The sequence below is a fragment of the Impatiens glandulifera genome, chromosome 8, assembly GCF_907164915.1.
Source record: "Impatiens glandulifera chromosome 8, dImpGla2.1, whole genome shotgun sequence".
Lineage (NCBI taxonomy): Eukaryota > Viridiplantae > Streptophyta > Magnoliopsida > Ericales > Balsaminaceae > Impatiens > Impatiens glandulifera.
In genome coordinates, this window is record NC_061869.1 from 42,998,667 (window position 1) to 43,013,655 (window position 14,989).

A 14,989-nucleotide genomic window follows, 5' to 3' on the forward strand; every position below is an offset into this window, starting at 1 on the left:
ACACTAAATTTGATCAACGCAGAACGTTTTAACAATATAATGTTTAACTTTATAACTAACTAATATATATATATATATATTTATATATATATAATGATGCTTAATTTTCAAAATATCTGAATTGTCGGGTCGAGAGCTGTGGTTAATTTGGATATATATGTGAGAGTAAATTGATATTTGGGTCGGATTGTGTGTTGACCCGCCCATAAACTTAAAACGGTTAAAAATAAAATTAAAATTGCTATATGTATTTAGATTAACTGTAATTTTTTTCTCGATTTTATATCATTACTCGTACAAATGCTCGGACTACTTGCTAGTTCTAGTTATGTGAAGATTAAAACACAACTTGTAATAAAAAAATCACAAAGTAATCCTCTTTCTATTCTATTTGACAATTATTTTTTTGTTTTAATTTTAAATATAGAAAAATATAAAAAGAATAAAACATTTATGTAAGCCTATATACATGATCTATTATTTATTATATGTAATAAGATATATATTTTTTAAACTAATTTGGCAAAAAATAATTATATCTTTGTAAATATGATTTTTTTTTAATAAAATTTTTTATATATAATGATGCTTAATTTTGAAAATGTTCAGATTGTCGGTTCGAGAGTTTTCATTAATTTGGATATATATGTGAGAGTAAATGGATACTTGGGTCGGATTCTGGGTTGACCCGTCCATAAACTTAAAACGGTTAAAAATAAAATTAAAAATGCTATAGATATGTTTCAAACTCGTAACCTAACAATAACAAATACAACTCTTTAACCAACTAGACTAATAACATATTATATTTTAAAATAAACACCAAATTTGATTAACGTGAGATATTTTTAACTAACTAATCCATATATATATAATGATGCATAATTTTGAAACTGTCCGGATTGCCGGGAGTCGAGAGCTGTGGTTAATTTGGATATATATGTGAGAGTAAATGAATATTTGAGTCGGATTTTGGGTTCAACCATACATAAACTTAAAACGGTTAAAAATAAAATAAAAAATGTTATAGGTTTGTTTCGAACTCGCAACCTAACAAAACAATTACACCTCTTTAACAAACTAGGCTAATAATACTTTATTTTTAAATTCAACGCCAAATTTAATGAACGCGGAACGTTGAAATAATATATTTTTATAGTTAAATTAAAAATGAATATAATGTTTTGTTTAAAGAAAAAGTAATTATATTTTATTTAAATAAATGAAAATGGAATTTAAATTTTGTAAAATGATGAGAGTATTTCGATAATTACCCTGGCTTATATATAAAATAAAATAAAATAAAATAAAATATGCATTTTTAGAAAGAGAGATTCATTCTTGTGCTTGGAGACGAATCTCAATTTTAGGAAATGATGAGGAAATGAGGGGCTGAGATTGACCTCTGTGGGATCTGAATCCCCGATCCTTGAACGAAACCCTAATAGTCTGGGATGCTGCTTCGGTTCGATTTTTGAGTTCAATTTCATTTGACTAAATCCATTTTCGTTGTTTGCGTTCTTCTTGTCTGATTTCCCGTCCCGTCTCCCTCTCCCGTCTCTCGTTCCCGTTCCAAGGGAAATACCATACCATAGAATGCCGTCGCTTTCGGACGTCGATCGGCAAATCGAGCAGTTAATGGACTGCAAGCCTCTGTCGGAAACGGATGTCAAGACTCTCTGCGATCAGGCTAGAGCTATTCTTGTCGAGGAATGGAACGTACAGCCGGTAAAGTGCCCGGTCACGGTTTGCGGTGATATTCATGGACAATTCTATGATCTTATTGAGTTATTTAAGATTGGGGGGAAATCTCCAGACACCAACTATCTTTTCATGGGCGACTATGTTGGTTAGTCATCCAATCCAATCCAATCCAATCTCTAGGTCGTATTACCATGTTTGTTCTGAATGAATAACTTTTCCTTGTCCTAGTTATTATTGTATTTAACCAGCATGCTCGACTGATATCTGCAAGTCATCTCTGATATATCCGGCTTCATTTACTATTACCGAGATCCAAAAATTAATTTATGAATTCTTGGTTTGATCCAAATTCAGAAATAACACTTTTCCTTGTCTTGACATTGGCCATCATTTTCATCTTGCAAATATTTCATTTCTATTCTGCTTAGGTCAAATTTCTCATTTTGGTGTCAATTAAGATGAGATTACATTTGAAAATATGGTTTATCTAGATGTACTATTACACCTATTCACAAATTAGCTCATGAATTCTGCAAGATCCAGATATAGAAATATAATTGTTTCCAATAGGAAAAATGCATTGTCTTTCGCCATCATCTTCATCTTGGAAATATTCCATTGACATTCTGTTCTAATCTTTAAGCTTTATAGAACATGAGATTAAAAGAGCAGAATCAATCTAATTCTTCATACTTCATTTGATAATCCATTCCTTCAGTCACTACCTCTATTTATAAAGTACAGTGGTTTGTCTTATTTTTTTAACAAAAAGATAACTGGTCTAACTAACTAGACAAAAAATGTTAATAATATAATATTTCAGTGGATATAATTTACTATATTGGTTTGTCTGCTTAAATTGACGATTCTCTATTAACATCTGACCATATTTTGAAATGTGCAGATCGCGGTTACTATTCAGTGGAGACTGTAACACTTTTAGTGGCTCTTAAGGTTCGTTACAGGGATAGAATTACCATCCTCAGAGGAAATCATGAAAGCAGGCAGATTACTCAAGTGTAAGGGATTTTTTACATTACAAATTCATATGAAGACATTTGTAGCAAAGTCGTGATATCCTCAACCAAAGGAATAACTATAGATTTTTGTTGGAAGGATTTTAAATATATGAGCGGATTTTAAATATGGAACAATCATTAACATTTGATACTAACTACACACATTTAAGTTCTTCAATGTTTTGAGTTTCTAATGCATGGAGCTGCTAACTCGTTTCTTGAAAATCGTGCATTTAATGTGCTATATTATAACTATCATTGTACACATATACTACATGCTTATGAATAAACTGATACAAAATAGGGTAAGGTTATTATAGTCTAGATAGGAAGGGTTTATTGTTTAGAAGTCATGTGACAGGCACAAGCAAGAAGATAGTATTAGAATATAGTATTAGAATATAAATAAGGCATAACTCTGGTAGTGAAGATTAGTTTTCAGTTTTTAATAAGAACACGATGGTTCTTCGTCTCCCTTTCTAATATTGTTAAGTGTTTCCCCAATGTCTCAATAGTTCTACAAACCCAATTTGGTATGGTTTCTTTGTTTACCAGTGATGCAAATCCAATATAGTTCTTTTATTTTTTGTTTTTGCTTTCTTTTTCCAATAATCAGCCTGTTTTGTATCATTTATTTTGTTTGTTCTAACTTGTCAAGGGAATTTTCATTTAATAAAGAAAGGGTACATCAAACATCTTCATATTTCAATTTATAAGTGCTTAATTTTCCATTTTGTTTCTTTACCAGGTATGGTTTCTATGATGAATGTTTGAGGAAGTATGGAAATGCCAATGTTTGGAAGCACTTCACTGACCTTTTTGATTATTTACCCCTCACTGCCCTTATTGAGAGCCAGGTTTGGTTCCTATTTTCTATGGACACTTTCATTATGTTTTTTAGTTTTGCTCTGATATACTGTTGTGTATGTCATCTTAGGTTTTCTGTTTACATGGAGGACTCTCCCCTTCTTTGGATACATTGGACAACATTCGTTCATTAGACCGCATACAGGAGGTATAGAATACATATATGCTTTTGTATATACACATTCATTACTTCAAATTTGCCATTTTTTTCGCTTGACTTTTCAGTGGGCATTTGCTTTTTTTACGTCATATATAGATCGTTTATGCACTGCTAGTTTTGTGATTTGGCCAATAACTCACAATCTTTGTCCTTCCAACTAACTTATTTTCCGGTTTTCCCCGGTCTTACTCTTCAACCTAGGTTTGGAAAGATTCAAATTTACTTATTCAAATTATTTTTTTTGATAATTGTTATTTTAAATCACTTATAAATTCAGCAATTAAAGTGCATGGAAGTGGGGATGTCAATGTGTACCCATAAAACACGATGTTCAAGTATGGGGGAGTGAGTGATAGTGTGATACCTGTCCGCAATACTCGATACTGAAATATGTTTGACATGTTTTATAATAATATGCTTACAATGTTTTCGATGTTCATGTTCTTATAATTTAAATTTAAATCTTATAGACAGCATAACATTTGATACTATTTGAGAAAAGGATTAATCCAAAAACAGAGAAGAATAACCTCTTAATTCATGAAAAGTTTTTGATTAATGTGAAAGTTTTGTTGTGATAGGTTCCACATGAAGGACCTATGTGTGACCTATTATGGTCTGACCCAGATGATAGATGTGGGTGGGGAATATCTCCACGTGGTGCTGGTTATACCTTTGGGCAGGACATAGCTTCTCAATTTAATCATACCAATGGTCTTACCCTCATTTCAAGAGCTCACCAACTTGTCATGGAAGGTTACAATTGGTGTCAGGTTTGTCAAACTAATTCTTCAAACTTAAGGTGGCTTGTCCTTTTATTTCCCCCCCTAAATTAGTGAAGGAAAATATTTTTGTGAGAGACTTAGGCTTTGTTTAATCAATGAAAAGAAATACAAATTTCAATGTAATCCAGTTTTATCTGGGTTCAGTAACCCAAATGCCATTACAAGTATTCAATGTAACTTTAGTAGTTTTATATATAAAAAAATAGTATAAAGAGAATATATGATTCATAATTTTGCTTGATTTGAGTTTTTTATTTGGAAAAAAAATCTTGTTGGGATGAGAAAGTGAGATATTTAAGTTAAATGATTAAGATATCTTTAGTATTTAATATTATTAAGAATAGAGTAGTGGTATTTTGTTATTTTTTTTTGACGAGTTAAATGATTTGGTGTAAGACTTGATTGATGACATTACAGTGGTTTATTTGGACAACACCTTTATTGGGGATGCAATGTTGAATCCAGATAATTGATTCCCTTATCTCATAATGAATCAGTGACAATCAAAATACCCTTTTTTTTTGTCTTTACATAACCAATTACAGAAGGAGATTAATCAGTTGATTGATGTATGTTTATTGTATAATAATAATAGGAGAAGAATGTGGTGACAGTATTTAGTGCTCCAAACTACTGTTACCGATGTGGGAACATGGCTGCAATACTGGAAATTGGGGAGAAGATGGATCAGAACTTCCTTCAATTCGATCCAGCACCACGCCAGATCGAGCCCGACACTACTCGAAAGACTCCTGATTATTTTTTATGATCAATCATACACAAATTCCATCCATCACTGGTTTGTTTTTCCATTCTCTGCTATACCTTAGATGATGATGTGCCTCTGAGGAAGGCCACCAAGTTTTCTCATCTTTTTTTTTCTTCTATATTTTGTTTTCTGTATTATTGTTGTATATGTAAAAAAAAAGTACTAAAGAAACAGCTGTTACTGTAATTTTTCTAGACAACCATTTTTAATGATGGATAGAAGAAGAAGAGAAAGCCTTTCCTCTGGTGTCTAGAGTCCACACACAATTGCTTGCAAGCTTAAAGAAGCACACTATTTTCATTTGTCCAAATTAGTTATTTCAGTTGGTTTTGTTCAATTTAGTCTATAGTTAGTGAGTTAGTTACTTTTGATTTCTTTTAATTTATAGTTACACTTGATGTCCTAGTTGAAATGTTTTTTGGATAAATGATCAAACTATTGTTATTATTTAATAAGATGTTATAAAAAAAATAGGAATAGTATTTTGATCTTTTTTGTTTATATTTCATAATTATTGTGATGTTAAAATTCAGTGGGTCATATGACTTGAAATATCATCAAACTTTGGCTTGGAATAAAGTGGTTAACTGCAATTGTAATGTGAAATGTAGGGTGATCATTACACGGGTAAACTCCAATTATACTAAAATGTTTCGGGTAACCGAATTGTCCAACAAAGTAATTTTATTTTTTTTACTTTTTGTTAAGTGTAATTATACATTATTTTTTTTATACTTATAATTTATTATGTTATAAAATTTATAATTATTTTAAATAAAATATTTGAACTTAAATTATTTGATAATTTATAATTATGTAATATATTAAATTAAAATAGACACCAATCACGTTAATTAAATGATAATAAAACTTAAAAAAAATAATTGTGATTGATAAATTTATAATTTGAACTTATTAATTTATTTCAATATTTTATTTATAATTTATTATCCATGTATAATAAAAAAAAGTGTTAATCTAAAAACATATTAATAATTTTTAAATTTAATAAATAAACGTATTAATTATTATTAATGAGATAATTTTTGTTCGGTTATGGTTGAAGCTGGAATATCTACGTAAGATGAAAAGTCTTACAAGTAAGTTATATCAAAAACATCAATTATATTCTCAACGTATACTAGAAGGCACGTCTTTACAAGAACATTTATCATCTTTTAAAGAAATTGTTGCTAATTTGAAAGTTTTGAAACTCGAGTATTATGACGAGGATTTAACCTAGATTTTATTGTGTTTGTTGCCCTTGTCTTATATCACGTTACATGATACTATTTTATTAAGTTGTGATATTCTCGTAACAAATGATGTTTATTATGCGTTATTCTCTAAATAGAAGATGAAATAACTTATTAGTAATTCTGATGGTTTATGAGAGAGACATATTGCCCGAGAGAGAAGCCGTGAAATGGGTTCAAAAGGCGATAAAAAACAAATGATAGTCAAGAAAACCATGAAAGACTTGCAATAATTGCAAGAAAGAAGACCAAAACAATCAGAGGGTTGGAAACTATATAATAAAGATAAGAAAAATTATGGCATTATAACTAAAACTAGACTAAAATTTTTGGCAAAAATATTATTGTTGAAATCGAAGACAGTGAACTTCTCATGGTTTCTATTTGCGATGCAAAGTTCGTAAAATGAATGGATACTCGATTCTGGTTCTACGTATCTTATGTGTTTCAACTAGGACTTCTTTTCAACAAATGATATAGTTTCCACGAATGTTGTATTAATGAGAAACAATTTATCATGTAAAATCGTGAGTATAAAAACAATACAAATCAAGATATTTTATAGAGCTGTTCGGACACTTGATGATGTGAGACATGTTTTTTCCTTAAAGAGAAATTTAATTTCTCTTAATACCATCGATTAAAATGGTATAAGTACACTGTAGAAGGTGGAGTAAAAAAGTTAGTAAAAGTGTTCATGTCATGATGAAATATGAAAGAAAACCTAACATTTATATGTTTGTAAAAATTTCATAGTTATAGGCGATGTTGTGGTCACCAAATCTTCTTTATATTATGATGATGTCACTAAATTGTGGCATATGCGAATTAGTCATTTGAGTGAGAATGACATGACTAAAATAAGCAAACAAGGACATATTTATGGACATAGTATTAGTAAATTAAAGTTTTGTAAAACACTATTTTCTCCACAACCATAAAAGAGTTAAATTCTATAAAGACATCCACAATGCTAAAATAAACTAAATTATATTCACTTCGATCTCTAGAGACCGTGTAGGGTGTCTTCTATGGGAGATGTCTATTGTATGCTCACGAATATCGATGGTTACTCTTGAAAAGCTTGAGGTGTATTTTGAAGCAAAAAAGTGATGTGTTTTTTAAGTTTAAGAAGTGAAAAATTATGATTTAGAAGTAGAAAGGGAAACCAATAAACGTTTCCGTACTCATAATGGTTTGGAATTCTATTCTGAAGAGTTTAATCTAAATGCAAGACTAAAGGAATCGTAAATCACCAAAATAGTGTGATAGAGAGGATGAAAAAGACTTTGATGGAGAAGATGCATTGTGTTCTCCTTAATGTTAATTTATCAAAATCTTTTTGTGCTTAAGCTTAAGCTTCAACTTTAACATGTTTCTTCGTCAATTGTTCTTCGTCGACTGTGATTAATAAGCAGACTCTGCAAGAAGTATGGTATGATATGTTTCTAATTATTATGATTTGAGAATTTTTGATTCTTTTGCGTATACTCATGTTGATAAAAGAAAATCAGAGGCTCGATTTGTAATGTGTAATTTTATCGATTATAAATCCAGTGTAAAATGGTACAAGTTATGATGTCCAGAAACTAAAAACATAATAATTAGTTGAGATGTTACTTTTGACGAAACACTCATGTTACATGTTACATATTATATCATATATATTTTTGTGATCAAATTCGGAAAAAATCTAGCACTTCTGGCGATAAGGTTGAACAAAAATATAGAAAACAAATAGAGTTTGAAGCATATTAGAATCTAAATCCGTGAGTGTGCCTCAAACTACACTTGAGTTGTGAGACACTTCACCACCGTTTACACTATCACCGTAGATTCTATTGCTAGTGATAAGCCTAGACATGATATTAGACCTACTCGAAGACTCAGTGAATCTAATTTTTTAATTCTTGCATTGCGTGTTGTACAAGGCATTGATTCATATGATGAACTTTCTTCATATTCTGAGGTAGTCACTTGTGATGACTTTAACAAGTGGATGATTGTCATTCAAGAGAAGATGAAATATCTTCATAAGAATGGTATGTATATCTCATAAAATAACTTATAGAAAATAATGATATTCATTGTAAGTGGGTGTATAAAAGAAAAGAATGTACACCTAGAATTGAAGATAAAAGGTTTAAAGCGAGAATAATTACGAAAGATTAAAGTCAAATTCTGGAAATTAATTTTACTAACGTGTTTTCTCTAGCTGTGAAGCATACGATGATTCGAGTATTACTTGACATCACGGGGATGCATAATTTGGAGCTTGAGTAAAAAATGTCAATACCGCGTTTCTACATAGAGATCTTAATGAGGACATCTATATGCATCATCTCGATAGATTTAATGTCTTAAGACAAGAGGATTGCATATTTTATTTGAAGAAATATCTCTATGGTTTAAAATAATCGACAACACAGTGGTATAAAAGATTTAACTATTTTATGATCACTCATGACCTCAAAAGAAGTGATTTTGATAGTTATGTCTCTATTAGTAACGACAACTCATTTGTTCTACTTTAAAGTATTATATATAGTAGAGTTACATTGTCTACTATAAATGCATAATACATGCCATATGTATGCCCTTTTATCGGTCTCACTTCTGTTTTCAAAACATCTTTTTGAAATGTCCCGTCTTTTAGGGTGTTTCGTACGTTACAATTGGTCAAAGCCTCATGCCTTACATTCCGCTCGTAAGATCCTTCCAATAAGGGAGTGAGAAATTTTTATCGTAGGCTCGACCACAAGTACTAATTTTTAGAAAATAAAGTTTTTGTGTCGTTTATGTTATGTTACTGAACTTCTTGTCTTATCTTTCTTTCAAATCTCGTAAAAATTAGACGAAAAGACCACTCTCTCGGGAGTTGTCTTGTCATTAAGTGAGATGAGGAACTGAAAATAAAGTTTTTTAGCATGAACTTTGATAGGATCGGCTTAATCAATAGGATGTTCGGAGCAAACTCTCCTACGTCACCCCTTCTTCCATCCACCAGAAGGATTCACTATAATATGATTCAAATCAAATATAGTTTGCACACACTTAGCTCACTGGTGAACAGAATACGCTCTGTTCAACAAACAAGATGAAGAATATCACTCAGCTAAAGGATGATTTGAATCTAACTCTCTCCTGATTAACACTCAGTAAAATTAGGAAAGCAACTCACAGTATGAATATTCAAAAGCTTGATTTCTCAGTAATTTCAGTAAGCAAGATGATCGACTGATTTCTCTCTCTGTAATTCTGGCAGTTCGTCCGTTGGCCTTAGGGATCTTTAAATATGCATAGGTACCAACGGTCGAATATTCAGAATGATACGTGCCACTCTTCCATTGGAACGCCTCCATAGTACACAGTAGACTCTGAATACAAGGATCGTGGCCGTACACAACAGATAGTGCGCCGAATATTCTTCAAAGATTTACCTGTAAAACAAGTAGTGAGAAGGATATTCGTCTACGTGTCATTAGTTAATTCGTTGCATAGGGCTGTCGTACTGATCTTCACAAGAACGTGGAGCAGAAGTAGCTAACAACTATAGCACGTAGGTAGACGGGTGCTAGCTTCAAGCAACTGCTTAAGCAAAGAAATTAGACGCATTTCAATTGGACGACCTCGTCTAATGAAATCAAACGTCCCCGTCTAATAACAGAATCCATTAGACCACCTGGTCTAAAGGGATTATACTTATGTCTAATTACAATCACTTCAGACTAATCTGAAGGAGTTAGACTGCACGTCTAACTTTCACCAGTTAGACTGCACGTCTAACTTTCTCTTTCCATTAGACTGCACGTCTAACTCCACGAGTTAAACTGCACGTCTAATTCCGTTCCACTTCAGACTAATCTGAAGGAGTTAGACTATACGTCTAACTTTCACAATCCATTAGACTGCACGTCTAACTTCGCTGAGTTAGACTGCACGTCTAAATCCACGAGTTAGATTGCACGTCTAATTCCGTTCCACTTCAGACTAATCTGAAGGAGTTAGACTATACGTCTAACTTTCATAATCCATTAAACTGCACGTCTAACTCTACTGAGTTAGACTGCACGTCTAATTCCAAAATCCATTAGACTGCAAGTCTAACTCCGCTGAGTTAGACTACACGTCTAATTCCGAGATCCATTAGACTGTACGTCTAACTTCACGAGTTAGACTGCACGTCTAATTACGAGATCCATTAGACTGTACGTCTAACTCCACGAGTTAGACTGCACGTCTAATATCATGCATCTAATACCAAATCAGTCCGATGAACCTCATTAGAACCAAGTCTAATGAAATTTGTTTTCAATACACCTGCATCAAAAAAAATTTGACGTATAATTAATCCATTCATCATTTCATCATCAAAATTCCAATAGTCAAACTATTTCAACATATGGTCAAAATAATTTGACCCAACAATTTCCCCCTTTTTGATGATGAGATTGAAACCCTGTATAGATAAAAAATTAAGCATTTATCATATATAATACAGGGTAAAACTTGTTCATCCATCACACATAACCATTCTCATAAACCCATATTCTAAAAACATAGTCAAAGAAACATAGTTTAAACCAAAGTAAGAGAAATAAAATCATTGTTCTTCCCTTTTCACTCGAGGATCGATCGAGTTCCTTCATAGCTCATCCCTTCACCCTTCATCTCTTGACCGATTAACAGATTGCGAAAAGGAGGAAGAGTGCGACCACCACGACCGCTTCCACTGGATCTCCCACTACGATCACCGCCATTGGCACGACCTCCTTGATCATAACCGGATTGCCCATCACGACCACCACTATTGCTTCGGCCTCCGCGATTACCACCACTTCTACCTCCGCCTCTTTTGGTTGGCCTTGGATTTTCATCGTTGGTTGGTGCTCGCTTAGATCTGGTCCCGGTTGATACACCATACCCTCTTCTACTAGGCTCACCTTGGGTGATACGGGACTGTTCTCTTTCAGCAGGAACTTTAGCATTCTCTTTTTCTTGAAACTTTCTTGCAATGGAGTCGGCATAATCCAACCTTTCACCATTTGTTCTTCTCAGACATCCTTGAGTTTCAATGAGCTGATCTTTGTATAATTCCATTCATTCCAAGACGTCACGATGATTATCAAAATTGATTTGACTTTCTAGACTCATCATTTCAGATTGCCGACTGAAGAGCTGCTTTTCAAATTTGGAGAAATTTAGATTTGCAACATGAGTCTCATACATATTCTTCTTCAGTGTGTTATCCAATTATTTAAGGAGATTGACACACTCAATAACTTCTTTTCTATCCTCTTTCTAGGTCTTCAAAATATTAACTATATGTGATCCCATAGCTATCATATTTGTCTGAAGAGAGGAAAGTAGAGATGTTATCGACTTCAGAAGCTTGGTACCATCAGTCGAAGATCCTTCATTGGATGCATCATCTTGTGATTCTGCTGCCATGCTCTGAATGGGATTAACTTCAGTGTGAATCTGAAGAGATTGCTCGGGTTCACCCTTCTCAGACTCATTACCAGTTTTATTCTGCTCTTCTTCTTCCAACTCCCTTTCTGCTCTTTGAAATCTATCATATAGATTTCCCTTGCTGTGGAGAGGATGAAGAAAATTCTCATGAAGACTACCAGCAATAATACCTGGAAATGGAAAAGGCTTGAAGGTTCTGGCATTTAGATCCTGTTCCCCTTAAGACGAGGAACTCTCTTCTTCTGCATCATTGTCTTTTGAGAGTCCCCCCTCAGTTCTGGTAAGCTCAGGCTGATTAGCTTCAGCCTCCTTTTATTGAGCTTCCTCTGTTCTGACAACAGGGGATATCACAACTTCTTCTTCATTTGGAGTTTGAACAGTCTCCACAACAGTTTCTTCTTCTTGAGTTACAAGAGCTTGATCCAGCTCTTGAATTATCTCTTCTTCTTGTTCTAACGAAAGATTCTCTTGAACGGGTTCTCTATTTTGCTCGACAATAGGTTGAGCCATTAAACGTCTTTCTTCTGCAGAAAGGTTTCCAAATTCTATCAGAAGAGCAGCAACTTGCTCATCTGTATCAGCATTGTCAATAGAGACATCCATTGGTTCGTCTTCATCAGAGAAAATTCCAAAATAGCTCACTCCTGAGCAGTTAGCTCCATCGACGTATTGAGTGACTATTGACAGATAATCGGCCATAATATCATCTAATCTCTTTAGGTCTTTTACATCAACTTCATCACCTTTTTCAATGGGGGTTAAAATTGGCTTTTCTGGTTTCAAGGATGGGGAATAAAGCTCTTCCTCTCAGACAGACTTTGATAAGATATTTCCTTTTCAGAGCTTCCGACACCTGCGGAGTTTTATCCCATTTGAGAACCTTCTTCTCATCTGCTACAAGCTTGCTCCATTGAGTACTTATCCCTGAACCCGTGATTACCTCATCATACTGAATAGATAATCTGTTCTGGCTCCAAGAATCAAAGATTTCCATTTTTTCAGCAGTAATATCTTTGACTTGATTCATCATGAGGTCAACAATGCATGTTGCCTCAGAAACATCTTCACTTTCTTCAATTACAACATTTTCCCCTTTTCCAACAACCTCAACAGGTTTTGGAGAAGGTCTCGGTTCACCAAACACAATTCCACATGACTGCCTTGTGGAACACATCAATTCATAAGAAGATACATGTTTCTTGAAAAGTCCAGGAGGAAGCTCTCCTCGAGTGACTTTCCCGGTAACTATTGAATCTTTCGAAATGTGGTTGGTGGAGAGAGGCTCTTTGACAGAAGTAGAGGGTTCTTTTTTAGTATCATTACCAGCAACTAGGGTAAGGACTGCACCTTGTTCTGGTTGGGCAAATTATGTAGCACTTGCGGCTACTTGATCAGGTTGTTGAACATGAGACTCATTCCTGTCAATATTCTCTACATTTGGACCAGCTGACTCAACAACAGGCCCTTAAGCAGATTCCTTTTCAGGAATAAAAACAGATTTTTCTTGTTCTATTACAGGAACATCAAACTTGGGCACATCGGCCAGGGGTAGAGAGAAGGTTACCTTCGATGATGCCTTCATCGATTTAGACGCACGGGGCGCCTTTGACTTGTAACCTTTTGGAGCAGATGACCTTGAAGATCTCCGCAACTGACTGGCAGCCGGAGACAGAAGAGACATAGGAAGGGTGGCAAGTTCAACTAGACCTTGCCTAATTCTGGAATCAACAGTTTAAGAAACCTTCTTTGAAGAGCTCTTTAGGCTAGTGGAACTAGCCTCTGATTCGTTGATAGTCTTGGATCTCTTTGCTCTCGTTGACAAGATGGAAGTAGCTGGCTGTTTAGATCGAATAATCGATTTTCCACCTGTCTATTGGCTAGAAGCACCCGAATGCGTTTCCTTAAGATTCTTCATTCTAACTAGAGTGTTGGCAACTGTGAACACATTATATACCCTGGTTGAGTTGATCGGTTCTGGTTCGCCCATCGGAACCCTCAAATGTTCCAACAAACGACTTAGTTGAGCAGCAAACGTTATACTTTCTTTGTTCTCCTGGTTAATGGAGAAGCATAGATTGATGAATAATGTTGAGACCTAGTTTACCTGGTTCCCCTTTGAAATGGCACACATATAGTCAAATCGATCTTGACTATAGAGGTTGAAAGAACCAGCCTTCCCCTGAAGCGCTTTTGCCACCACATCATTCAGCAAAATAAACTATGGTTTAAGGAATTTCTTACTTCCGTTTACATGAATCGCCGAGCCATCGACAGATAAGACCTTCTTCATATCTTCCCTAACTTCCGTTGATAGATCCTTGTTGAAGGTATGACCCTCCGACGGAAGTTCAAAGAACTCCGCGTAAGAGGCTTCATCGAAAGATACTTCCATCCCATTCACAGTCGCTAAGATGAGTTCGTCCACCATTGATGCAGATTTAAAGAACTCTCGAACTTCCTTCTCGTAAAAGATGAAAGGACCGCCAAGATATTTTCCGAGACCGGAATACTCGAGTGTTCTGAACATATCTACCACTTCCGGCTGATCGAAAGTGTAGACAAACGAAAAATCCACCTCAGTTTCCTGAGTCTGTTCTTCATCTTCTCTTTCCATGAAGCAGGCCACTTCTTCGTCATCACTATCACTTGATGAGAAGTAGGAGTCACAGATGCTTCTTTGGTCCTTTCCGTCACCTGCAATAAGAGCCTTCAGCTCTTTTCCATCATCCTTCGTATCTTCACGTTTTGGCTTCCGGCATTCCGATTGATAATGACCTAGAATACCACAGTTAAAACACCTAACGTTATCCTTTGATTTCTTATTATCATTAGAATTTGAAGAGCTTGAGTTAGGGTTGCTCTTCGCAAAGAGAGACATGGCGTCGTTGCTCAATTGCTGTGCAGCCATCTTCACATTAGTAGCTACATGTGGCTCTTCAGCAGTCACTAGGGCTTTG

General features: G+C 34.3%; 2 protein-coding genes across 2 annotated transcripts; one reads left to right on the forward strand and one right to left on the reverse strand.

Annotated features, from left to right (window-relative positions):
* The first annotated feature begins 1,327 nt into the window (after nucleotides 1–1,327).
* On the forward strand, nucleotides 1,328–5,709 carry LOC124911913 (serine/threonine-protein phosphatase PP2A-2 catalytic subunit-like). The gene is made up of 6 exons (XM_047452446.1): nucleotides 1,328–1,849; nucleotides 2,609–2,723; nucleotides 3,472–3,580; nucleotides 3,661–3,738; nucleotides 4,332–4,523; nucleotides 5,131–5,709. Exons 1-6 carry the CDS (start codon nucleotides 1,597–1,599, stop codon nucleotides 5,302–5,304), a joined length of 921 nt encoding a protein of 306 aa, XP_047308402.1. The 5' UTR covers nucleotides 1,328–1,596; the 3' UTR covers nucleotides 5,305–5,709.
* Nucleotides 5,710–11,180: 5,471 nt separating this feature from the next.
* Nucleotides 11,181–11,660, reverse strand: LOC124913357 (keratin, type II cytoskeletal 1-like). Its single transcript, XM_047453947.1, has one exon. It carries the CDS (start codon nucleotides 11,658–11,660, stop codon nucleotides 11,181–11,183), a length of 480 nt encoding a protein of 159 aa, XP_047309903.1.
* Between the last annotated feature and the right edge of the window lie 3,329 nt (nucleotides 11,661–14,989).